This window comes from Cariama cristata, unplaced genomic scaffold (assembly GCF_000690535.1).
Source record: "Cariama cristata isolate BGI_N322 unplaced genomic scaffold, ASM69053v1 scaffold3606, whole genome shotgun sequence".
Taxonomy (NCBI): domain Eukaryota; kingdom Metazoa; phylum Chordata; class Aves; order Cariamiformes; family Cariamidae; genus Cariama; species Cariama cristata.
This window is the reverse complement of record NW_009623666.1, coordinates 488-28,123: the sequence shown is the minus strand read 5'-3', so window position 1 is coordinate 28,123 and position 27,636 is coordinate 488. Positions and strand designations below refer to the sequence as shown.

Sequence of the window (27,636 nt, the reverse complement as noted above, 5' to 3'; positions counted from 1 at the left end):
TCTGATCGAGTTTTCTTTGCTGCTTCTTGTCAGGCAAAAATGACACATTCTCAGTAAAGGCAGGCAGACCCTTGTGAATTCTTTTTTTGTGTGTGTGGGTGCGATTTGTCTTTTCTTTTTTTAAACAAGGTGGGCTTTTTTCCTTCTTTATTATTATTTTAATATTAAAGATATTAAAGATCCATGCAGTGGGCAAGAGAAGTGGATGGTTTGAAGTGCTGTCAAAGTGTAAGACAAACAAAGCAAGAGTCTTTCTTCTTTCAGTTGTAGTCAGTTCAGTGATTTCTGGCAAAGGAGAAGGTGAAAACATTGTTTGAGTATCTTCATATAAATGGCGGGGGCTGAGAAAAAAAATCTGTTAGAATGCCTTACCTTAAAGTCCTAGAACCACAGAAGTGTTAGTAGAAAGGGACTTCTAGAGGTTTTTCTGGTCCAAGCCATTACTGAAAGAGTAGCTGATCTAGCTATGAACTGATCCCTTGAAAATGACAGCAATATCTGACAATTAAAATCCTAGTCATTTTATGAGGAAAGTTGTTCATCCTCACTCCAAGAAAACGAAAGGAAAAAGCTTTAAAGCAGTAGTGATGAACTACACTGCAAACACTATCTTTTACTGCTGAATTACAGTTTAATTTCATTCTACATAGATACCATGTGATGCAATCCCTAGACCGTAATTCTCAGACCATAAGAAAATGGAGGCACTGTACAGTTTTTGTGAAGGGAAAACCAATAGAAACAGGTTTCTTAAAGGAGAAAAGCTGACAAATACTGGCAAAATACATCTTCAAGTATGCTTTATTTGCAGGTGATTAAAAATATTTTTAGGCAAAAAACTAGTCAATCTCATCCAATACATGATGGAACATGATTTAGTGCCTAATGCCAGACAGACTGGAAAATGGGTAGATAGGACCAATGATGCAGTTTTTGACGAATTACATGTGATTAAATGGTCAACATTCATATAGTAAAAAGACCTGATACATATGTATGAAGAATTATAAGCAGTTAATATTTTAACTATAAGCAGGAGATATTGTAAGAAAAACAAGGGGTGTAAGGGGATGGGGAAGCTACAGACATCTTAGTAATATCAGAAGCCATAGACATTTTTTTAAAGCCATTAGCTTGTTCCTGCAAATCACTGCACTCTTGAGAATAGTATTTGCAATTTAAAACTTATCTAAAACATCACCAAAAGGAAACACTAATTCCTATTTTTTTGAAAATTATTTTGTATTAAGAGTCTTGCAAAGAACCGAAATATGGCATGGCCAAGAAACATGAATTACCCACCATTTCAGAGACTTTGCGTTCATCACATTTAAATACTAGGTGTCTGATTTCAGAAGGTCTCATGCAAAATCCAGCTATAAAAACTCACCACAGAATATTTTCAAGGATAAAAAAATTAATGTTTTTTAAAGCTCTGATGGACATCCAGTTGTGAAGGTGAATTTTAAAACTAATGGCCCACGTTTTCCAGAGGACATTCAAAAAGATGGTTGTTGAACTTTCTGTAAATGCCCAGCTCTTATCTACACTTTGCATGGAATATTTACCAAAGCTATAACTTTGGACAGTTAACGGAATATATCACTGCCTAGAGTAGTGCCAGAGGTAACATCATTATCTTTCCATAACTGCATAATGAGAATTAAATAATCACAAAACAAATTCCTATTACGAAATGACATTTTTTTCCTCATGTACAATATATATATTCATTTATATTGAATATAAGTCCAGTAATACTATCACAGTAATGTGCTGTAGTGGTCTTTCATAGTGAGAAAACTGCCCTAATCATCTTTAACATGCAAAGCTTGGAAGAACCAGAAATTCACAGTAAGTAGTACAATTTGTAGATGCATCTTCTGCCATCCTAAAGTTAACCAGAACACTCAAGACTGTTGCTTATTTTTTCTATATGTTTGACAAAAGCTACAGTTCTGTATACTGTACATTCACAGTGGGATCCCAGCCCCCTGTACTGTCTGCACGAAGGATCAGGTTATCACTCCCCATCAGAGTAAACATTCTAGTATTTAATAATCTTGTGAACAGTTGTTCCTAGCTTGAAGTTCAGCAGTTCAGGACTTGATAAAATTCTTCTTTTCATCTCTCTACAAGGTTTCTTGCTAGCGCATTTTGTAGTCATTAGATACTGACATTTCACATAGCTGTCCTTTAAAATCCAAGTCTACTGTGAAATCCAGGTCACGCTGTAAAAAGATTTAAATGCAACGTGTAAGTAAGACTGTAAGTTTAGTGTATGAATTCAGTTATCATTGCTGGAGTTGAAAAGACCTGCAGATTCAAGAGATACCTATTGTGGTTTCTAACTTCTTTTTTTGTTTTAAACATTGCTAACACTGAAAAAGCAGGATAAAGGATGTGTAATAGCATTCACCACACAGTCCCTGTCTAGGGCATATTTGTGTATTCTTCTTCAGGCTCCTGTACTGTCCCGGTTACAACTCGGAAACTTCTCAAATGCTGTGCTATCATACATATTCTATAATAATTTTTTAAGGGTATCCCCTGTTGAGATGCTCTTAATCTAGGGTAAAGGGCTTTCAGACTAGGAGTTATTCCCCAATAGATCTAGTAAACTTATTGTAGAAAAGCCCTCGATCATTCTTTATCTTATAATGACATGTTTTTCGGGAAGAGGCACTACATAGCCCTACGAAACGAAGCTGTCTCTCTACAAGCTTTTGAAAGGCTTCATGTTTCAGAAGAGCAAAGCGCTAACAAATCCTTTTGGGTGGCTTCTCTGTCTTATGAGAACTATCAAGAACACATTAATTTTAGCACCTAAATCTGCATTCAGGTGCTTACTGCTGTGCAAACAAATTTGAAATATTTTCTTCATTTTTCCCTCAAAAGAAAATGGACACATTCAACCCAAAAGAAAATGTTCCAGTCCCCTAAGAACAACATAAAGGTGGGAAAGAGACTATTTTCCTCTACTTTCACAGCAAGCAGTAGCTTCAGGAGTGAATGTGTTTGTTTTAATGCCAAGTTTATTTTGTCTTTATTTCTTCCCTTGTATCAACGCTGCTTTGAAAACCATATCCAATCTGTATTTGCTACAAAAAAGGGAAAGTAATGCAAAAAAGGAAGGGAACGAAATGTTAAGATTTGCTGCAGTCAACAAATGCACTATTTCAACAATTACAACAACTGCATGGACAGATTATAACCAGGTTATTTTAACGACTGTACGTTGTAATAGAAAACAAAGAGATTCCGCTCAAGGTTTTTGGCAGACAATAGTGCCACTGTTTCTCCCAGAAGCCATACTTCTTGTGTCTTGCTCTTCTACACAAGCATGGGTTGTCCATCCCACTACGTCTCACAGTCTCCTTACAAGTTAAAAAGAAGCACTGAGTAACTGACAGACTTGGGGAGGGATTCAGCCCATAGCAGAGAAATTGAGGAAGTTTTCACCAGTTATGATAGTGTCAAATCCATCATGCTTTAGCTTTAATCTTAAATAAAACATCTGTACTTTCTGTGGAAAGCCACAATTTTTAAACAACTCTATCACTTGATTAGTGAGTTCAAGTACATTTGATCAGTGCGTTCATACAGACATTCAGCTGAAATCTGTTACCTGATTTCTTAAAGGAGAGTTCTTGGGCACTGAGTGGGAAATCTGGCTATAGATGTGGAACTGAAGTACTTACTCTTGATCGTCCTGTGTTGGCAGAAGGGATCTCACCACTGATTTTAGTGACAGTATGAAGAGACCCTTGCCTATTTGGGTCACAAAATGGGAGCCAAGCTGATTGCAGAGGGCAGCTGACCTGATGATGGACTTGAATAATTTCTTCCTTCCCATGCTAGCTTGTTTCCAGGCTAGCTTCTGTAACATTAGCACTGCATTTTCATTGCTGTCACCAGCTTTGGTGAAGCCGTGACTACAGCAAGAGCTCTAGTCTAATAAACATGAATTTAGAGCTTTTAGCATGCTCATTGTTTTACTTATATGCATTTTATTTACTGTTGATTATAGTTTGTGATTGATACAGTTGTAATTAGAATCCGTGATGCTGACTCACCACATTTTTTGCATTTGGTTTCATGGATATAGTCCCATAGATTTCTTCTCCTCGTCTCACAGTTAAATAGTCCTCTAAGTAGAAGACAGTTTGCTTCCAGTGAGTATAGGGAGCATCAGGTGCTAAAAAATATATATCGGTATTATTTATAGAAATTTCACCTTTGTCTTACAAATCAAATTACGACTTGGGAGCAATTGAAGAAAGCCTTTCTTCTCACAGAATGCTTTACCTTACATACTATATTAGCAAACATGCTTTGCAACAACACAATTCTATTGACTGTCAGTGGGTTGTCTTCTGATTTTTACTGGACTATGTCAGATGTGAATCACAGCCAGCAAGAAGGATTCCACAAAGCGGGTTACTGGGCATGACAGGCACTTTCTTGATGTTTTCCTTTCAACCCACACACATTCAAATTGAGGAAATCTTTACCACTAAGTGCTTTGAAAGTCAGAAGTCTAAATTAGTGGAAAAAACAATTATACAAACCCAAGAAAGAAAGGTTCATCAAAAACTATTAATCACAATGACACAGGTGAAACGTTTGACTCATGATCCTGGAACAGCAGATTTTTATAGTTTCCAGGAGGATACAGCTGGGGAAGGGGCACCTCTACCTTGACCTGGTTTTGGACTTTCCAAAGGCAGATGCTATGGGCAATTTGCCAGAGATAGATACTGGTCTAAATTAATTTCTAGTCTCGCTTAGCAGAATCACTTTGATGACCTTCTGCTATTTCAGGGTTTTATTTTACTTATTTGTTGGGTTTTTTGGGTTTGTTTGTTTTTTTTTTTTGTTTTGTTTTGTTTTTTTCTGATTTAAATTCAGATCTTTGAGCAGTGCCTAATGAACTTGCATTGGTTACTTCTTGTTCCTGGCATTCTTCCAGTGAAGAGCATCTGGGAATCTAAGAATAGCTGTACAAATTTAGAGACTTTCTGACCTGGCAAAAAAGCCTCGGATAAATCTATTTTTCATGCATTTGTTTCCCCAATCACTTTTCTGATGCAGACATGGGCCCACTGTATTGAATCATGCTAATAATATCTTAACACTGTTTAATAAAACAATTATCTCTTTTCATTTCAGCATCAATGTTTAAAAAAAATACTCGGTTTTAGAAATTATTGGTGACTGGAGAAAGCTTTTTTAAAAAACTGTCAGGACAGGAATTTTTAAAAGTTCTTTTTTTCCAAAATTCTAGAATCAGAAGACTGATATAAACAAACTTTTGTCAGAAACTGTGCTGGCAAACTGGTATCTTCCAAAGGAAAAGTATTTTGCCAGATAATTTCTGGCTATGTGTCTAGTTTTAGTGACTGCCAATCTCAATTTTGCTAAATGGAGAGATCTTCCTGCAGGAGTTCAGATGCAGAATCTGTTTTCCATTTGGGCATGCCTCTGTAAAATTTCTAACTGAAAACATGTTAGACCAAAACTAAACTGAACTCATATTTTGAATCATAACTGCTATCTTGTACACACATGTGTACATGTGTACATGTGCACATGCCCTTATGCAGAGCTATCTTCCTTAGAAGAGCCTGGCATATCTGGAAACTTGTGCTCCATGAACAGAGGGTGTGTGTGGAATGTAGGCACAGGTCTTCAAGTGCACTCCAACTCACACACTTATTTTCTTCATAATTAAAAAAGGGACATATCAATGAAGTGGCACTTCTTCATGTCCTACAAACTTGGATATTTTACTGAATTCAGTAGAGCTTTGCCAACAGACATTAGCTGAGAATCCAGACCAGTCTTCTAGACAGTGGTATCTATTCCTCCAGTTACAGAATGCCGAATGACCTTTTTATGGAGTAACTTGTTCCACACCTACCTTACCATGATGTGCTGAATAGAGGCAGAGAACCATTTCCCTCAACCTCCTGTCTACCCTCATGCTAATACAGGTCAGGATGATTGACCAGATTTGCTGCAGAGGCATGCTTCTGACTCATGTTCAGTTTGTTGCTCACCAGAATCCAACCCTTTTCCAACAAAGCTATCTATCCAGTTGGCCCAAGCAATAGCATGGAGTTGTTTGGTCCCAGCTGCAGGACTTTGCTGAACTTTGTAGAGTTCTCATCAGCCCATTTTGAACCTGTGTAGGGCTCTCTAAATAGCAGCCCTTTCTCTCCAGCCTATGCTCCTCCCAATTTGGGATCATCAACCGATTTGCCGAGGGTGCACTCTATTCCATCATCCAAGTTGTTAATAAAGATGTGGAACAATATTGACCTCGCTCTTGGTCACCTGTGGGATGCTACTAATGACTGGCCTCTGGTTTGACTTTTCTGATTGACACATTTTGAGCCAATTTTTCACCCATGTTACTGTTCGCTTATCAATCTCTATCTCACCAATATAGTTGTAAGGATGCTGTGCAAGGTTGTATAGAAGGCCTTGCTAAAGTCAAGATATACAAGGGCCGCTGATCTTCCCTCATCCATACAGCTAGTCACCTAGAAGGCAAGCAGGTTTGTCAGGTATAATTGGCTTTGGTAAATCCATGCTAGCTGTTCTCAATCCTGTTCTTGTCCTTCATACAGCTGGAAATAGCTTCCAGGTGGATTTGTGTTGTGATCTTCCCGGGAACTGAGGTGAGGTTGACTGGCCGGTAGGTCCACGGGTCCTGCTTACTGCAGTTCTTGAAGATGGGTGTGATAGCTGCCTTTTTCTAATCATCAAGAACCTTCCCCCATCACCATGACCTTTTAAAGATGCTGGAGGGTAGCCTTACAATGTCATTGACCAGCAGACCTTCTGTCTGGTCCTACGGACTTGTTTACAGTTCTGTAGTCCTGACGGCATGCCTCGAGGCACAACTCACGTACTGTCAGTTTCATGGTATAAAAAAACTCTTCTGCAATGGCTGCAAGGCACCTCTCCCATTATTTTAGATACTTTGAATAACAATTAACCTCTCCACATAAATAGTACTTGTCTTCCTACTGCAATTGGAGGGGCACCACATGGGACCCAGAGGGAACCCTGGGCCGAGTACTGTGCAAAGGAGTCACAACCAGTTGGTTCCCCCAGGCTTCAGAAAGGTCCCTAGATCTGCTATAAGGGGTGATATGGCTGTAGCCTCATTTGCATCAAAGGTGGCCAGAGTGAACTTTGGTTTTAGAAGCCCTTGTCAAAAACACGTAAACAACTTGAGCGTGGACTTGAAAATCTTAAGAATTTGCCTTTGCATGGGTATCTGGTTAGCAGCTCTTCCTCATTTCCATGCAATGACATCCAACCTTTTTTATTTGGTGGGCCATACAGCCTGCTGGACAGATTAGTTACTGAAGTAAGATGTTCAGAGAATTGTCAGTAAAGCAAAGAAAAGCATTCAATAGGAGAAATGTAACATTTGCCAAGTGACAGGAGACAGAATTTGAAGACGGAGGAAGCCTCTCCAAGCAAGTCTCCGAGGAGGCTGGACCACCAGCAGTTAAGAGATCTAGTTGCAGAAAGAATGATGAGAAAGGGCAAGTCACCAAACCTGAAAGGATCCTCGAATGGGAGTGTACGACTAAGCCTTCAGAACCTCTGAGGTAGCAACCTGTGCAAGATACAGATAGTTTAGAGAAGCTACGCCTTCAGGCAGTGCTGATGAACCCTGTTCTTGATAGAGGTTCAGAAATACTGGAGACTGTGACCCCTTTCCCCTCTTTTTTATGACAGGTAGGCGCAAAATACCTTGTACATACGTTTGCAAGTTGAAGTGGGTCTGCAAAAACCTCTCTGCAAGAAAAACACTATGCCAAACTTGATACCTGCCCTAGGCTTTTGTCCAAATGTAGCCTCTTCTCCCTAATACTACTTAACCTCTCTCCTTCCTCAAGTTCTCACCTCCTATGTGCTAAGGGAAGCTAAGCCCACCTGTGGAGTTTCTTGCAGAACATTTTCTGTCTAAGTGCCTGAGTGAGCCCTCTTTGTTCCATACATCCAAGAGGCAAGAAGAATCAAGAAAGTCCTTATCTGAGCCTCCTTTTGCTATCCTGATACTGGCACAAGTCTATGCCTATTCTGCAGACCGGCAACTCTTGCAATAACGTAACGGGTCCTTTTCCTTGCCGCTTTTGATGACTATTCACTGGGATGTCTAAAAGTCAAGCAAAGAATGGTTGGGTTTGAGGGCCAGATTTGCTGATGGGACACATTTCACTGGAAAACATTAATCAAATACCCTAATCTATTCAACAGATGTTTCTTAAAACATGCATCTTCATATGCACACATAAACCAGAAACATATTCCATTATTCCTTTGCAGATGAAGCCACATTCTCAATGATACAAAAGACCTTTCATGCAGTTCTGGCAATATAAGTAGACCTCCTTTACTAAGGTTGGTTTCAGTTAACATCACAACACAGTAACTACACCCTTCATTCAAAGCTATTTCTCACAGAAAACTGGAGGTTTGACTATATTACTTTTTAGAAAAAATTAATGGGCTGCCTTCTGCTAAAAAAAAATCAGCCTTCTGTGGAAAAAACAAATGCTTAAAACCTAAAGTGTTTTCCACCTTAGATAATTTTGCTCAGCACAAACTCAGAAATATTAGCACTTCAGGATACCTCTGCAGTGCCTCACAGATATCTCCCTAGCTACACTTTGTTTCCGAGCACATACCGATGCCTAGCATGGTGTGGAAAATGTATAACACATTTATAGAATGACCAGGGTGACATGGTTACTGAAAAGCGTAATAATACGAGGTACCAAATAATATCATCTGTATGGTGATACTTCTCGTAGTCAAATAGAAATAAGTATTTTGACAAAGGACTTTGAGCTTTGAATCTCACGTAAAGGGTTGAGAGCTCCTGTGACAGGAGGAAAAAGGATTTCTAATCATATTTAACTTACCTCAGGTCCCATTTACACCTGTTTGAGTTGTGTAATGGTGTTAACTGCAACCAGCACCAACTGTAATTTGTTGTCATTAAAGCAGTCATGAGGTTTTTACATTTCTTGCAACACTGGCTGGTTTATTCACTCTGGTAAACAATGCCTTACAGGAATGGAGTTATTCCTTTAAATATCCGCTCACCAAGGTAAGTTAGGGTTTCACATTTGGGTTGTTACAGCTGATTTACGTAAGCAGCATGTGTATGGTTATAGCTTGGAAAAAAATGATGGTTTTGTTCTGGACTCGGAGACAAGCAAGAGCTTTTATTGAGTTTCGGATTTGGGGAAAACTAGGATGCAGAGCTGCTGTCTTTCACTGCGCTGACAATTCTCTGTCTAATCCAAGAAACTTGACACAGGATTTAGGTATAACTGATGATGGGCATAAACTCCTAGGTCGTAATTCCCACTGAACTCTAAGCTCGGTAGCCATTGTGAAATCCTGTCTCTGTTTTTGCAGAATTTCTACAAGCAGTTGTCCCTTCCCCATCCTGCCCACCTCCCCCAAAGTGACAATAATTTTTATCACTGTCATTCAAACCTGGTGGTACAGTAAACCTTCCTGTACCATCTGATCAATAGCACTGGTACACTGATAGTAAAAGAAATTAAAAGGCAATACAGATTACCTGTAGAAAATCCCATCTTCTTATGACACTTGGTAAATTCGATATTAAAATAGGTGACCAAGGCATGAATGTAATCATTACGCTGAATTTGGAGGCAGAATGCAGAAGTAAATGCCAATTCTTCGGTCTTTACTGTATAAATATCTACTTCCTGTTTTGAGGAGAAAGAAAGAGACATTTATTTATACGTAGGTGTCTGTGACTCTAAGGTAAGTGTTAAGTGATGCACTTAAGCATTTTATTTCATGATCAGCAACAAAGCCAACTGGCAGGCCTTTAACACTGTAAGAAATCAATGGTACATTGGAATACATCAAATCATCAGCAAATGCTCCAGTTATCTGCCTACGCTGAGGGCGTGTGATGAGCGAGACCACTCGCAGAAGAGTGTCTGTCCTTGGGAATGGCAGGGAGGGGCTGTGGGAGCTGGAGGAAATTGAGGCAAAATGTGCTTCGACAAATATAGGCACAATGGATGTTGAAATGGAGATCTCGGTCCCAGTTCGAAGACCTTTCGTCATCAGGGACTCTCAGCATGAGGAAAGATGGTAGAGTTGCATTTTTAATAAAAATAAACTTCTGATTTGTTTGAGCATCTCTGGAAGGGAATGCGCTTGGACTGTGGCAAGCAGTCAAAACATTTGAGGCATGACAGGGATCTGCTTTTTGCTGATAATGCTTTCTAGTCCTCTGTTAGATAACCAATTCCAAATAGTAAGCACAGGGATCTTACTCTTGAACTAGACAGAAGCAAATAATGTAAATCGTACCAAGGCTTCATTGCAGTACTTGGGAACAATGATGTAGTCTCCCAAGACTGCTTAGTTCCATTCATATTTAAATCTCACTGTTCAAGGCTTAAACTGAGGTTTTTTTGGAAGGATCTGATTTTCCCAGCTAGGTATTGCTTTTATCTGGGTTCTTTCCAAAACTCGTAGTCACGATAGGGAGGATACTAAGTGTGAAATACTATTCATTGTATTCTAATGCTATGGGAGGTGTTTCCTATCAGTGCACTTTCTGATATCCTCCTAAGTGTTTCTGGCTTCACTGTCCTTATTGTCCTTGTCGGGGCATATTTGGCAAGAGCCAGATACCCCCAAAATATTTTTCTCTCTATTATTTGGAAAGTCAGTATTCGCAACAAAACTGCTCCTGCATACAGAGGGGTAGAAGCTTTGTTGGCAGAAATACAATTTTCCTCTACTCTACCAACATAAGCCAGGAATCATATCACTGACCTAACCAACGTTACTTCAGCCTCACACTGCAAAAATGCAGAGCAGAGTCTGGAATGTCTATTAGAGGGCTCTTTTAGGACATAATAGAGGGCTCTTTTAGCAATTGCATTCTATAAGAGAAGGCTGCAAAAATAGACATCAAAAGATGCAGCTGTATTTCAGTTACTGAGGTCTTTGCATGGCCCACATAGCATGTGTTTCTGAGACTTAGAAAAGTTACAGCGAGATGATTTAAGCAAGCTATAGTTTTGGCCTGTCTGATTACAGAATCACAGAATCAATTTGGTTGGAAGAGACCTCTGGGATCATGGAGTCCAACCTTTGCCCCAATACCACCATGTCAGCTAGACCATGGCGCTAAGTGCCACGTCCAGTCTTTTCTTAAACACCTCCAGGGATGGTGACTCCACCACCTCCCTGGGCAGCCTGTGCCAATGCCTAACGATCCTTGCTGTGAAGAAAGTGGTATCGCTGTGGGGAAACTGTGAATTAAGTCCGATGATAAGGCGCATAAAAGGGGTCTAGCTCCCTCTCAGCAGTGTTGGCTCTGCAGGGTAAAGTGGAATCAAAAGCAGTAGGAAATATTTTTATTAGAGAAGTTAGTGGAAAAGTCTCAGAAATATTGAACAGATGTACTGGATAAAATGGTGGCAGCTTTTGCTGTTATTTTTTTAAGGACAGAAACATGCTCTTTTTATTATGCAAGATGTGAGACAAATGTGGGGTTTTCAATTAATCAACATAGTTTTGAAACTGGCCTGATCCTGTTTTGGTGATGTCTTTGAATTGTACTCCGGCTACTTTATATTCTTATATTAAATGTCACTACTCATTGAATGTTAACTACAGCTAACAGCACAGGGGACAAATGCTGTCTTTGCATAAAATAAGTGGAAAAATCATAATTTACCAGATTTCATTCAGATTTCAAAACCAGCAGCAACAAAATGGGCATAGTTAAGCAGGGATCTGATCAAAATACAGCTCTTAATTACACTAAAAAAATAAAATGTGTTAAGCTGAGCAGCAATAAAAGTGTCAGAATTACCAGCTAAATAAGGAGATCCAGAGGGTGGCGGACACTGCATGAAAGACTGTAAGACACCCCATGCTACATGTCCCTGTTGCAGAGAGAGGTCTCATTTTTCACACTCACTGTATAAAGAATGGCTTTAGGACTGAGCAAATGATATATACAGGATCATTTAGCATCACTGGGATGATGGCAGGGAGGTTGAGATGTGGTGTTGCCAGCTGCTATGTTCCTTGATTGAATGGTACCACCTTAGCTGAAGGCAACCTAACTAATGAGAGAAACAGCCCTGAATCAGGTTTGTCGATGGGAAAAATGCCGACGTGCTGCCTGACCCATTGCCCTATGCAAACTGCAATTAAGGTTGCTTCTGGAGTGCCACTGCACCTCTTTGCTGATCCCCTTCCAGCCAGTCAGCTTACTCAACTAGGATTGTGTGAGCATGGAGGTAAGTTAAAGATTCGATTCTCAGTGAATGGCTGGTTTTGGTGGGGTTTTTTGTTTGGTTTTTGGATTTTAGGTTGGGGTTTTTGCCCCCTTCCTATCTCCCATTGCACCAGGTGCCTTGGTTTGGACAAAGAGGGAAGCAGTCACCCCAGCATAGGATGCGATGGTGGAGGTAGCACTCATCAGTGCTGAAGTGATGTAGAAGCTCGGGGACAGCGTCGGTACAAGCAGTATTGCCAGCTTGAGGAACAGGATTGATCTGAAGGCTGAGAAGTAAAATTGCTAGGGAAAGGAGAAAGGGACAAACCCTCTTTTCTGACAAGCATCGAGAAAATGACCCATATTGGCAGTTGCACACATGAATACAGATGTGAGGGGAGCACTGAATGCAACAGTCAGCCCCCAAAACACATTCACTTTCCCAAAAGGAAATTATTTTTCTTTTTTCTTTTTTTTTTTTTTAAAGAGTGCAGAGAACTAATATTGTTAATGTGAGGACAGAAGAAACAACATCAAATTCTGGGTGTTTCAGGGGAGCAGTGAAAGGAAGAGTGGAGTATCTGAGATTGTTTTGACTGGACATTGCAGCATGTGCGTTTTCTGTGAGACAAAGTAACAGGGAAGCAAATGTAGCTATGGCTTCTAGATAAGAGAGGCTTCAGCCTCTGCCAGGGCCCCTCTTCTGCCATCTTTTCCTGTTTGCACAAAAGCAAATGGCTGAAAATTACTAGGGTGGTGTTTGGGGTTTGGGTGGGTTTGGTTTTTTTTTGGAGGGGGGGAGTAAATCTGAGGATGTTGAAAGGAAAGACTGTGGGGAGAACTGTTGGAAAGGAAAAAGGAACAGGGAAAGGCACTTAGGAAAGGAGATTTTAATTTGGAGGACAGAACAGAGAAGAAAAATGAGGAAAAAAAGAGCAGTGTTTGAAGAAAGATGGAAAACGAGTGGCATAGGTGCCTCCTGCTTTACCTCAGGAGAAGCTGGGAGGAAGAAATGTGGTTTGGGAGTTCAATGACATTGCAGTGGAGCAAGAGAAAAGTCTGATGAGGAATGCCTTGTCCTAAACCTCATGGGGCAATATTACTATGGGAGAAGAACATGGGACTCATCGGAGCTCACGGACAAGTGCATCACCTGTGGGCCCGGACTTCTCTGAGCAACAGTATTTTTGTATTTTTATATTTTTATACTTTGCAGAAAATACTGCAGGTCCTTTGAAATAAGGCTTCATATAGGTGAATCATGATATTTCCAAACCAGTGGAAATTTCTCAAAGAACTGGATATTTGAGCATACAGGTCAATGGTTTTCTGCTATTATGCTATGTTCTCTGATAAACAAGAACTTTGTATAATTTGTTTTGTGCAGGGAAGGCAGTTTGTGCCTCAAGTAGCATTAAACTGTGTAATCTTAAAGTGGTGTGTGACCTGCAGGAGCTTTAAACTGTTCCTGGAACGTCTGAGACAAATGGGAGCATAAAGGTAGACTTATTTATCTTTTTTTTTTGTTCTTTCTCTGTGGCCAGATAGGGGAGGATATTCAGGAAAATCCAACAATATTTTTTATTAGAAACTGGATGTGGCATGTTTTTCATTGTTGTTTGGTTTTGTGAGTTTTTGCCACTCTCTCATTGCAGGTTCTTCTACAGCTGTGTGAACAATTGGTTTAGTGTTTTCGTAGCCTCTGGTGCTGACACCAAACCAAAATTAACATGGAGAAAAAGTTTTGGGTCAATTCAAACCCATTTTTATTTCTCTAATGTGCAAGGTGATCAGCAAAGAAAAAACAACTGTTTTACTGAGTTTGTTTCAAACTTTTCTCTTTTTTCAGGCAATGCCACTGAAAGTTGCAGGCCCTCAGGACACTTGTGCACTTTTCCTGAGATCAGTTATTGACTCTGGTGGTTTGAAGATGCTTTGGTCCCACTACCCTCCCTGGCTGATTTAGTTTGGAATTTAAACAGAGGACTTCTACTTGCCAGGAAAATTCCTATGTCCCTGGGATATACTTAAGAGATCATTCAAAGGGGAATTGCTTTCACAACAGAGAAGATGCTGTATTGCCTGCATGCATCACCTCCAGCACCTGGGACTTCGTGGCTAGAGCTCCTCGAAGCGTTCCAGACCTGGGTTTACATCCAATTCCTGAAGAGTACAACTGAGGAAATGTGACTGGAGTCTCCAGCATTCTAGGTAAGTGTCACGGTTACATAGCATGCAGGGGTTGATGTCTTATTTTGCTGACTTTGTAGAACAATTCAGAGCATCTAAATTGGGAATTGAAATCACTGCAGAAGCACAGGGCTCTGACTGGTCTGTTAGGAATGCACCTAGCGACTAGTCCATCCACCGACTAATGTACAGGGAACCCAGACTCATCTGGTAGGCAGCCTAAGTTAGCTGGCTTTGGGTTGAATACAGCCCTAAAAAAAATCCCTTCATGAATCTAGTATGAATAAGCCGTGCCATCTTCAAATGCTATAATAAAACATTTGAATAATTAAACATTATTGCTTTGTTTATTCTCAAATGTTTTCTTAGGCTAATATTATTCTCTGAATCCACAAATATTTTCAGGGTCAAATAAATGCACTTTATATAAATAAACCATGTGCACAAGTAAATTAAGTTAAAAAAAGAAACGCAGCCCCAGTTTTTCCTGCTTCCATGCTGCTAGCTTGAACAAAAGCCTCCCTCCTTCCTGCCTTTCATTAACAATTTTCTCTTTTTTTATTGATCAGTTTGTGAGATTAGGGACAGATTCTGGAACGGAGAGTGGTTTCTGCTTGTGTAGTTATTACCTGCTTTGTTCCCAAGGTGCCATTACGCGGTAAAGCACCATTCAGTGTATGGACAAAATATGTCAGGCCATGTAGAATTAAATATAAAACCTGAATAGGAAAAGTTTGAAAATTTTTTAACCCAATGACTTTCAAAGACCTTCTAAAGAGAGCGTTAGATTGGCACTTCATTTAAGGGCATGCAGCTTGTGTAACTTTTTATTCCAGAGAAGCCAATCCATTTTGCCACCTGATCTCTCACTCTCCAGACATATTTTATGCAGTCTGAATAGCTGTTTATTTTGTATGTATTGCAATTTTAAATTGCTCTGGCTCAGGCTGTTTTCAGACACCACCACCTTGTGTTCCCCTCAGTGCAGATGGACTGTGCACACATATGTACTCACACAGAGTTTCTACTTCTGTTCCTTTTTGCTACTTTCAGTAAAGGTTCTGCAGACTAAAGGTATGTCTTTCCTTTTTGCATATGGCAATACTTAACGCTGAGTTTGTTACTGGCAAAAAGTGAAAGGGAAGAATTAGAACTGAGTCTTTGGGATAAATGAGCACAGTCTTGGACTTACGGAACTGATCCTACCACTGCTATTGATGTGGACAGCCTTATTCCTGAGAGCAGTCCCACATGAGGAGGATTCCTTCACATGGAAAGAATTTTACAGCTTTCATGTGTTCCTGCAGGCTGGGGGTTCTCAACCTGGGCTTGTGAACAGGGAGTAGTGACCATTCTGTCTTACACGTAGAACAGGGTACAAGCTAACCTCTGACTGCAGATACTGGGGCTGGGAGAGCACAGTAACATTCTGGATAAGGTTAAGAATTAGGAAGTTATACAAATAAATTAGGTTACAATTCTGATCTTGTGCTCTGGAGTACATTAGAGTTATTTCACCAGAGCTGACCACTTCAGGAACTGATGCTTCAGTCTTTTTTACTGCAAACAGAATTATTTACCCCTTCTCCTCAGCAGCATTCCATCAGTAATTTCCAACCTCAACTTACAAGAGGCTGGGAAATTAAAATTCATATCTAAATACACCATGTCTCTATTTCTCTGGTATTTGCACTTGTATAATTCATAAAAGTCTTCAGTTACAGTTAGCAGTAGCCAGATGAGTACAGACTCACAAGGAGCATCTTGCTTTTGGGTATTCCATAGGTGATCAAGGTATCAATGTTCATGCTTAGCTCAGGTGACAGTATTGGGCATGTGTGACTAATTTAAAACTGCACAATTTTCCTTCTTAGTGTGATAGCATTCTGTGATGATGGCTCCTGCAGCTAGTTAGAAGCATACAAAGACAGTGGTAAAACATAAGCAGCAGGTCTCCAAAGAATCCTACAGTTAGGTGTATACATTCATAATTAGGTATATTTGGAATTACCAAACCTTTATTAAACAGGCATTGGTCACCACTTGCTTTGGATCTACTATGTCCACCAAAGGCTCCTTCATGGCAACATCCCTAATACAGGTCATGTCAAAGCCGTACACATTCTCCCACCCTGTCAATGCAAATGGATGTGTCAAAGATTAGCAGTAATAATAAAAATATATTTTGCTTCTCAAAGCATTTTTTATTTGAAAGAATTTCTACCATCCCCTCACTTGCAGCTGTCCTCCTCAGCTCTTTGCTCCCTGCCCCAGTTGTCTATGTCATCACTGCTATTTTACGGATAATGCCGTTGTGGCAAAAATAACCCCTCAACGTACATCTGTGAACAAGTGGCCCTTGTTTTTTGATGTCCCCAAAACTGTGTTATATGAGATTTGTCGATGATTTTCATGGCTTTAGACATTTGAGAGTGTTGCCCAAAATCATATAATATGTCAGGTTGAGACTTCAGAATAGCTGCTAAGGTTATTATATCCTTTCCTATCCATTTTGGTTAATGGTTCCTTTTTTTTAAAGATCGCTATTCAATCAGTAGTTTGCATGCTCTTTTAATTATTTAAGTAGTCTTAGTTTCAGCAAGTGAATTACCGACAGGAGTAGAATTACAGGCGTGTTTTAACATTTGGGGCACACAAGTTTTAATCTGCTTGTACATCATGACAAAAAAGCAAAATGTCCATGTTCTAAAAGGTTTAAAAGCCGTGCTGATCTTCTATATTTGATCTGTTCTTCTGATTGTTCCGATAAATACTTCTTATCTTGCTGAGGTTTTGGTTTTGTTTTTTTTTTTTTCCTTGAACAAAATGAAAACATTGAAAGACTGAGAAGTACACTGGCTTTGCTTTTAAGATTGATTAACAAAATGAAACCAAAAACCTCCAAAAAAGTGAAATCTGAGTCTTACAAATCATATGAGTCAAGGTCTTTTCGGTGCTCTATCTGAAAGTCTAAACTGAATACTGTGAACTTTTAAAAAAATTGTTTGCACACAAGCGAGGTAAACTGATAAACAGCAATAGTGAACATGTTTGTTTTTTCAGAGCATAGCATTTGAGCTACTGGTGTTCCCAGAGAGCTATGATTGAAAATGTAGTATGAGCAAAAAATCTGCCTATTTCTAAACTGGAACAAACCCAGACACGAACAGTTCTTTGATATGTTATCTCTTTATTAGGCTTTGAGTTTCTCAATATTTCAGGGGAGCTGGCGATCAAAACTTTCGTTTCAGGCATCATGAGCATGTGGGAACTTCAGATTATATTTATAGAAGCCATACATTTTTATGCTCAGAAAAGATTAACTAGGAAACCCTGAAGGAACAATTTATTAACAGAGTTGTTGGGGTCTTCATCACTGGATGTACTTCAGCCTACATGGGATGCCTTTGAAATACATGCCACAGTCTGTATTAGACAGAGACCTGCTGCAAGAGTTAGAAGATAAAATGTTTTACACTTTGCAGGAAATCAGAGTAATTGACTATAGTAGAACTCTGTGGCATTAATAAAGGCTGAGAAATCAGAAGTCAGATTTTTTTAGAAACCTCATATTGCATTATTCTTAATCAATATGATGGTTCTTGAGTGCCCTTTGAAATGCTCAGCCCTGCATCTCATATGAAGGCAAGACTCTATACACCTTAAGAGGGAAAAAAGGAAGACGAAAAACTGAAATGTAAGGAGACACCATCAAGGGTTTATAAACTGAAAAGAGAGACAAGATGGTGGTACAGATAGGTAGTGAGATGGAAATAACTGAAGACGACACAGAGGTATAAAAAGGGTGAAATTAGAAAAGAAAGCATCTTAAAGGAAACAACACTTTAGAAGAGAAAGAATCTGAAACTTTTTTTTTCTAAACGGTGAAAAAATAAATGACTTGAAAACAGGTCTGTCGTCTGTGAGAAAAGAAAAAGACTCAAGGCCTAGAAAGGAAGGGCTTCAAAAGCAAGGTGAAAGAAGGCATAAAGGATTTTTTTTAGGCCAAAATGGCTTTGATTCCTTTACAGAATGGATGCCTCATACATCCTTTTGAATCTGTAAATTTTGTAATGAATTTAGCTGTCAAGGTCATCACATAACCGAGGAGAAAAATCTAGGCTGTGCTTGAGTAGCTACAATTCTCCCCGGCACCTACACAGACTTGTTGTCACTGCCCCACTGCACTGGGCTTGCTTTTGACCCAAAATGGCAGTTTTGACCCATTGGCAGTTCTGTGTATTGGCACTGAATTTGGTAACAGAAACACCAAACTTACTTTCTTTCTTTTCTGAGAGGAGTCGAGAGGCAAGGAATGAGGAGTTAGGCATTTTCATTTAAAGGCTGACTGAACCCACTAAGTCTACCCAAGCTTTTCTATGTATCCTTAATTAATAAAACTGCTTAGGAATTTTGTGATCCCCCCCCCTCCAATGGAGAATGCCTTTACGTGAAATTGACCAGCTCTGAAAAATAAATAAAAGGCAAAAAAGAAAAAAAGAAGAGTGAAATAATGTAGAACTTACTCATTTCATCACAACTATTATGACCAACTAAATCCAAACTTGGGTGACCTGGGGCATGACAAGTTGAACGTGAACGAGGAGTATGACCTTGTGGTGATGAAAATGAACCACATGCTAAGAGATGAGGAATGTCCAGGAAAACTGAGTTTGCTTAGCCTGGGACAGCAAAGGCTAATGGTGGGATCTAATTGCTATCTGCTGCTACAGAAACAAAGAAAAAGTTAGACTCCCTTCAGGTGACAAGGGACAATGAAAGCAAGCTTCAGCAAGGAAAATTCTGACTGGATATTCAGAAACACATTTCCTCCGGAGGTGCTTCAGCATTTGAACAAGTGCCCAGAGAAGCTATGGAATCCCCACCTCCTGACTGCAGGGCAGGGCCCTGAGTGACCCGCTTTAATTGTGAAATCTGGTCTGCTTTAAGCAGGAGGCTGGACCAGGTGACCTGTAAAGGCCACTAACAGCACCGGTTATTCCATGAAACTTCAAGGGAAAAAACCCCCACTTTTCAAAGGTAAAGGAAAAGTCAATTTTATGCATCTATGAAGTAAAACAAAAAAGTTTAGAAATTTTTTTCACATGAAAATAAAATGGAAATTTCTTATCCTTATTTTTCATTTAAAAATCCTTACATAAAGTGTTTTAAAAAGTTAAAAAAGCACTGCTTTTTTTTTTTTCTTCTCAACAAGCTTATTAGTGAGGTATCATCTTTTCTAGGCTTATTTCTTAACATTTACAATTCATTTAATCTTCTTAATTTTTCTATTCTTGTTATTTTAAAAGCCCACACCAACATCTGGATGGCAAAAGTATGTTACCAATTTTAATGGCAGTTATGTAGGATGATGTATTTATCAAAACAACAAAACTAAATCTCCTAAAATCCACATTTTAAAATAGAGGTAGAGGTATCAATATAATTCTAAGCAAGGTCTACATCAATTTATTCATGCATCCTTCCTTTGTGCACGTTACTGGAAGTTTCCTGAATTTATCACCAGACTAGAGTTTTCTCAGTGTTTGTGTTTACACTGGAATTCTGGCCTGGTCAGCGTGATTTCTTGGCTTTTGCAAAACTCTGCCAGCGAAGCAATTACAGTAGGTCACTATAAATCAAATATTTCAGGGAAATAACGATAGGCAAATGTTACTGCTGGGTGTTTACTTACAGTGAATTTTGAAGTCCTTGTACTGTCTGTCTTCAATTGCTACCACGTACAAAGCAGCTCGGTCTGGAAACATTAGCCCTCCAGGTTTCTGTTGATGAATTGTGGGGAAATGGATCTCGTAATCTATTCACCTGACAAAGACATCACATTTTGAACTGCACATACAAAAACCAGACAAGCACCCCTTGCATGCCTTTATTGTTTTCCTTCAGATTGTCACATGAGCTTTAATCTCAGCAACTCCTGCAGCCTGCAGCAATGTCATTAGATAGCATCTATACTAATTTCACCAGCAGTTAATCAAAAGCAAAGCTCTTTCACTGAGATTCCCTTTGTTAATCTTTTCATTAAAGCCTAAGAAATGGCACTTGGAGATGTAACTGTGTCTTGTTATGGTGACAGGAGGCAGAGGGAAGGCTTGTAGTCAGAAAATAAATGACGATTGCTCCAGCAAGGAGTATGACATGCAGAGCACCTACCAGCCACTTGTCTCGTGCGAAGATGACCGTGTTTAACATTGACTCATAGAACAGACAGTAACCCATCCACTCGCTGATGATGATGTCTACTTTATCCACAGGTAATTCAACTTCTTCCACTTTACCTTTAAATATTGTGATTACTGAAAAAAGAATCCAAAGAAATATGTTTCACATAATAAAACACCTGACTAAGTTCCTTACTGGTGAATGTCAGGCTGACCTTTTCAATATGATTCTCTTCTTGAATGCCTGTAGATAAGGAGTGACACCATGCGACTCAATGGATTTTACACTATTTTAAAACTATTTGCAGTAAGTATAATAAACAGAAGTTTTAGTATCAGTATAAAAGGAAAAAAACAAAGCAAAACACAACCAAAACCCAAACCAAATAAAATCCATATATACAAAACCAACAGAAAAACAGGCCTTACCTGGTTACCTGCATGATCTCATTTTACATGCCCTTTGGAATTTGGAAGATTTCTAGATCATTGACCAAGTAATGCAAAGAACCCACCTACAATCCCTCAAACATCCCTGTAGGGTTACACATGAATGATCTCATCACTGAGATATTAGAGATCTATGGAACTAAGATCTAATTCTCAACTGCTTTTCAAACGTATTATGCTGGCTTCACAATGAGGAAACTAAGGCTTATTTCTTCCATGAATTCTGGGGAGCTGACTCAACTGAGAAAGTCAGATCTAACCTGACAGTACACAAACAAGCAAGTTTGTACTAACATGGTTCTCTCATGAAAAATCGTTTCTCATTCCTTTCTGCTTCATGAATGAATCTTTTATAACATACTGGCATTCTCACTCTGAACCTTCTATATGGTTTAGACTTGCATAACTTTTCACAGTTATCTAAACTGACTGCTGCAAGACACTGCTGTCAGGTATTTTACCACCAAATTAGTTTCAAGGAAATTAAAAAGATTGCTAGAAGTTTAATGTAGTAGAATACCAGATCCTCGGAGGCATTATTACAACACAGCGCATTAAATTACTGGCAACAACTGTGTACTACTTACAGGAGACTGGGTATGCACTGCAAAAGCAAATCAACAAGCAATTGACAGAACTGGTTAATAGTAGAACAGATATTTTGCTTAAAGGAAAATTAAATGCTGGTCCGTATTTAGTTCAGTTGTAACAAATAATTTTGTTTTAACATCACTACACAATTCACGAATTATTCTTGCTTTTTTTATATATATATTTACAAATGTATTCCAAATTCTTTAGACAAATACTTTTCAGCTTGTGTTTGTCTGCTATTTATATTGTTTGTTGCAGTGGGTAAAGTCTCACAGTTCTGCACCCTTCCTTGACAAGGTAACTGATGCACTTGAAATTCAGGAATAAAGTGAGCAGGGAATATTTTACTTTCCATTACTAATTGATCAGATTACTGTATTACTCTTAATAAATGGCAATTTTTACTGATGAAAGTGGTCGACATTCAGTTTGAGGAAGATGAAGGTACTTTCATTTGGCTATAACTAGGTTAGCTGTTCAAGTGTAAAAGTGTGGGTTGAGTAATTTTTAGAACTCAGCCCAGGGAAAATCAGGTTTCGTCTTTCCAAAAGACATGCAGTACTAGTATTACTCTAACCAGATGTGACCACTTTATTGGCATAGCAAGGTTTTAATCCAAACTGCCCTGCTAAGAAGTTGTGAACACCCTGGTTCAGGCTGGTAATAGAAAGTATCAGGTGGTAAAAGGAACCTGATCGTTTTTTTTTCTTCTCCTTCCCATTCTTTAAACTCCTTCCTTTCACAGTTAATAGCTCAATAGTTCATCTGGTGTTATAGTGAAGACTCTTCGTGTCTATAAGCTCCAGCCACGAGGTCTCTTTAGTTCTCTTTTCTCCCGAGAACTTTCACTGCCACAATTCTTTTGGAGTGAATTTTAGCACTGTTGACAGCTGCCAGGGTGACACACTGCAGACTTTGAAGCCCTCTGTTTATACCTAGAACAGTCACAGCGTAAGCAGCAGCAGCAGTACAAGTTCCTCCCACCTCCCCTTCACTTTGATGAAACATCTTCATAAGGCATCGTGTGGGAACAGATTGTGCTGTCCCCAGCTGTATTGTATCTGTTCTGGAAACAGTGGGTTTTCTCTTGGTTCAGCCCCTTTTGCTGATTTTGCATTTCTCTAAACTATTAAGGGGGAAAAAAAGAAAAATTTCCATGAGCAACAAGATCCTTTGGCTCAGTACTTGGTTGCATTAGAATAAAAGTGAATGTGGGTCAGCGTAAAGCGTGTAAAGTGTAAATGTTAGTTCAGTTGTGCAATTTGTTTATATTGGAGACCAATCTGCAGTCGCACAGACTGCTGATCAGGCAGGTCTCCTGCCAAAGGGAAGGGTTCTCTGCTTCTTCCTCCGCAGTTTTTTCCAAGGACTTGCTCCTTGGAGAAACTGTGGAGGAAGAAGCAGAGCTAAATACCTTCTGCAACCTCTGGAGCACACTGGATCCTTCTTATTTATTCTGACAGTGGTCCCTTCACCCACAATTCCTGTTGCTGGAAATCCAAACGTGAACTGATCTGTGGTATGCTGTTTGTGTAGCTGTTTGATGAAAGGCCATTCTGGGAATATACGGGCTCTACACCAAAGGTGCAGGATAACCAAGCTGAGGTCAACACCTCATTGTTTTAGTGCCTTATCCCTACTGTGGAGGAGAGTATTTTCTGGTCCTTTGCTTCCTTCTTCTTCTGAACCAAAAGTTGCCTACACTGGCTTGGTCTTAATCCCACATCACTGCTGTTCCTTTCACACCATGCCGCTTGAGTACGCACACTCTACAAGAAATTCTCCTCCCAAACAGCTCCGTGTTAGTCAGGAGCTGCCAGTGGCAGCAATAAAAATTAGAGCAGCCCCAAACCAGAACAGAACTCTATTCCTGTGCATGTACCAGCACGGCACCAGCAGAGACATAGGTAAAAGTGGGGGCAAATGATACAGTCTACCCTGCCGTGACCTGCACGGCTCTGCAGCAAAGACAAGCTCGCCACAAAGAGCACTTTGACACAAGAGCTGTCGCACAGCTTCAGCTAAAAAAAGCCTGATTTTTTTGGTTGTTACAAAGATTATCTTGTGTGCGGTGATTTGGAGGAGGACTGAAGACACGAAATAGAGCTTGTTGGAGATTATCTTTTGTTAAGAGTTTTCAGTAGGTTAGGGGGTTTTTTAGTATTTTTTTTTTAATTGAAGTCTTTCCACATCCCTGGAAATTTCAAGAGTTTTCTTTTCAAGGAAAAAAAAAAGTTTCCTATAATACTGTTATTCTGAGAATTGAACATTTTCATTTGTGTGAGTGTGTGTGTTTCAACATGGTTTTTAAAAAAAATTTTTTTTTCAAACTCGGAAGTCGGAAGACACTCTTAGTGAAAAATCTGTATTGCTATGGAATACTTTTTGATTTGAACCTTATTTCAATTTGAACGTAAGTGTGTGTGTGTGTGAATTCTATTTAAGAGGTAAGGTGGAATTGAAATGGCAGAATTAGAGAAGTTTGGCTCTAATACAGGGCCTTCTGTCTGCTTTGCTACATCAAACTGACCACTGAGGAGGCCTCTTTGCTTCTGTCGTCTGTGAGTCTAGAAGTAAATGGAGAAGTAACTCCTCCTGTGAGGAACTGTTGTAGTGCCTAGAATGAGTTGTTTAGTTTTGTATTTACGTAAATAAATTATGCAAAACTACCATTTACATATAAAGCACACAATATAAATTAATCAGAAAAATCAAAACAGTTATCTTCTCTTTCTCCTGAAGAAAATATTTTTATATATGCCTTACTGTTGTCCAAGTGGTTGGCCTTGATAATTTTTTCTGAGTAGTCAGATATACTTGAGCATTCAATCTAGGAAAAAAAGGAAAAAAAGAAAAGCAAGAGGAAGAATGTTACAGATCTCAGCTATATGAATAAAACCAAAATCTACAGAAGGCAGCAAAGACTCTACAGAGCACGTAACCATTGACAAAGAGTAAATCAAACCTGTGTGGGCAGGATCACGATCAATGGTATCTTAATATTTAAACTGCAGTCTGTGTTTGCATTAAACTGGCTCATATAGAAAAGATTGTTTTAAAAATCGTTGAAATGTGGAAAAAAGAGGTCCTAACTGCAAAATTGCGTAGTTTATTAATCATATTATTTAGTTTATTCCTGCTACTTCAGCATATTGCCTTCTCCTCCAAAAAAATCTGCTGAAGGGAATGAACTAGCATGGTGCCAATTCCCTCATGTATTTTAAAACAACATACAGTCAAACTTTGTGAATAATGTTAAAATTTAAACTATGCCAATACTGGTCTGTGTCAAGAAGCAATTCCTTTTCTCTGTAAAAATTTACCATCTTTGGCAATGCATGCTATCAAAAAAGAATACAGACATTTTACACATAAGAAATGACTGAAATTATTGTATTTACAAAAACATCCAGATTTGCATGTCTTTTCCTATGACCTGTGCTTTTACTAGGAAAGGAACTACAAAGTACCTTCTAGTTTTAGATTTGCCCTTAAATTTGTTAAAATCTGTGTTCTAGCAAAAAAGCCCATGTTTGCAATGACCTTTGATATCTTTTAGAGAAATACTTCATTCCATGAATCCCTCTGGTTTTTGTGCCCTTTTAAAATCACGAGGGCTAAAGTTGCTGGTAGTCACCTAATCAGTTCATAATGTACGTCTTCCAAATCTGACATTGAACTGCCAATAATACTTTGTATAATCCTCTCTAATTCCCATTGGGAATGTCAAATAGAATTATATTATCTCTAGTGAAGTGTTTCATATGTCCAGTGAATTCCATTTAACCTCTAAAAGTCAAACTGTGCTTGACGTCTGTGATGGCATTCACAGATGGCAGGACAGCAGATGGAAGGTCACACAAATCCCTTATTCTTTTTATATAGCCCATGAAACAGCTAGATGTAATAGCAGTCATAATATCAATCTCTGTCCCCATGGGAACATGAGAATTAATTCTACTTAGCTTGCCTGTGGATGTAAACAGCTCCTTAAGATGTCTGACTCAATGGCCTGAACATAAACCAAAACTGGCATGTAGAAAGGAACACCAGAGTGCCAGTCCAGAGAGTCCAAGGAACAAATCTCTTGGGGAGAACTCCGTCCTTTCTCTCCATCCAGCTTCTTCTTCCCTCACTGTAAACTGTATAGACGATATGCCTTGTCTATACTTACAGCCATTATAACATACTCAGTTTTCCTGTCTGTATTCACATCTGTCTGGTATTTTCCATTCCATTGCCCATTCTTTCTGCCTGTCTTGGATGATTTTTAAATAAAGCATGGGTATGTAGGTGTTTGGAGGTGGCTTTCCAACCTTTCTAAAGAAAAAGACGCAAAGAAATAAAAAGTTCCATTTCATGAAGGACTATGAATTTCCAGAAATCAGTTTCATTCTCAGAGAAGCAAAATAATAAAAAAACAACATTCAAATGTTCCAGGAAGGAATATATATATTTCAGAAAATAAACTTGCTTTATTTAGGGTGGCTAAAGCTGTTTGTCTTTATTTTGTCTTGGACTCTACACTGTGGTAAAATTTTATTTTAAAAAACATGTCAGAAAAAGAAAATACTTAATTCTGTAGGTGAAGAAATAAGAAAAAAATTCAGTGTTGTCAGCTTTTTCCCCAGTTCTCTTTCAAGTCAGCGATCTGCTCAAATCTGTCTGATTTTACAAAGCATTTGGATTTTACGAAAACTGTGTGTTCCAATAAAATATGTCTGTACCTCAGTATACAACCATAGAACCACAGAATGGTTTCAGCTGGAAGGGATCTTCAAAGCCCATCTCGTTCCAACCCCCCTGCCATGGGCAGGGACACCTTCCACCAGACCAGGTTGCTCAAAGCCCCATCCAACCTGGCCTTGAACACTTCCAGGGCTGGGGCATCCACAGCTTCCCTGGGCAACCTGTGCCAGGGTCTCATCACCCTTATCATAAAAAAATTCTTCCTTATATACAATCTAAGTCTACCCTCTTTCAGTTTAAAACCATTGCCCCCTGTCCTATCACTACAGGCCATGGTAAGAATCTTTCTCCACCTTTCTTATAAGCCCCTTTTATATATTGAAAGGCTGCTCTAAGGTTTCCCCGGAGCCTTCTCTTCTCCAGGCTGAGCTCTCTCAGCCTCTCTCCATAGGAGAGGTGCTCCAGCCCTCGGATCATCTTTGTGGCCTCCTCTGGACTCACTCCAACAGGTCTGTGTCCTTCTTGTGCTGAGGACCCCAGAGCTGAAGGCAGTTCTGCAGGGGGGTTCTCATCAGAGCAGAGCAGAGGGGGAGAATGCCCTCCCTCAACATGCTGGTCGTGCTGCTTTTGATGCAGCCCAGGATCCGGTTGGCTTTCTGGGCTGTAAGGACACACTGCTGGCTCATATCCAATTTTCCATCTACCAGTATCCCCAAGTCCTTCTCTGCAGGGCTGCTCTCAATCAATTTATGATCCAGACTGTACTGACACTGGGGGCTGCCCTGATTCAAGTGAAGGACCTTGCACTTGGCCTCGTTGAACTTCATGATGTTCACAGTGGTCCACTTCTCAAGCCTGTCAAGGTCCCCCTGGATGGCATCCTTTCCCTCAAGTATATCAACTGCACCACTCAGCTTTGTGTCATCTGCAAACTCGCTAAGGGTGAACTCAATCCTGCTATTTATGTCATTAGTGAAGATATTAAATATTAGTGGTCCCAGTATGGACCCTGGAGTTTCTTCAGCTGTATGTTCTGTGTGTGCATATTCATCTCTACTTCCATTTTACTTCTCAGTCTTCAATCTAATGCTGCAAATCTCTCCACTTTTACTGGGGTCTTTTTCTGAAACAGTCACCGCATTCCCAGATTTCCTTTTCCCCGGGCTGTGCCCTCATCACCACATTTTTATCCAAATCAGCTAATATCTG

General features: G+C 39.4%; 1 protein-coding gene across 1 annotated transcript; it reads right to left on the bottom strand.

Annotated features, from left to right (window-relative positions):
- Window positions 1-1,716: 1,716 nt before the first annotated feature.
- Window positions 1,717-27,381, bottom strand: LOC104163730 (protein arginine N-methyltransferase 8-like; the record flags this gene model as incomplete). Its single annotated transcript, XM_009702832.1, has 8 exons — window positions 1,717-2,231; window positions 4,077-4,198; window positions 9,623-9,773; window positions 16,529-16,644; window positions 20,208-20,295; window positions 20,687-20,829; window positions 24,505-24,568; window positions 27,132-27,381. Coding segments are annotated over 8 exons (1,018 nt in total), but the record flags the coding sequence as incomplete, so codon positions are not given.
- Between the last annotated feature and the right edge of the window lie 255 nt (window positions 27,382-27,636).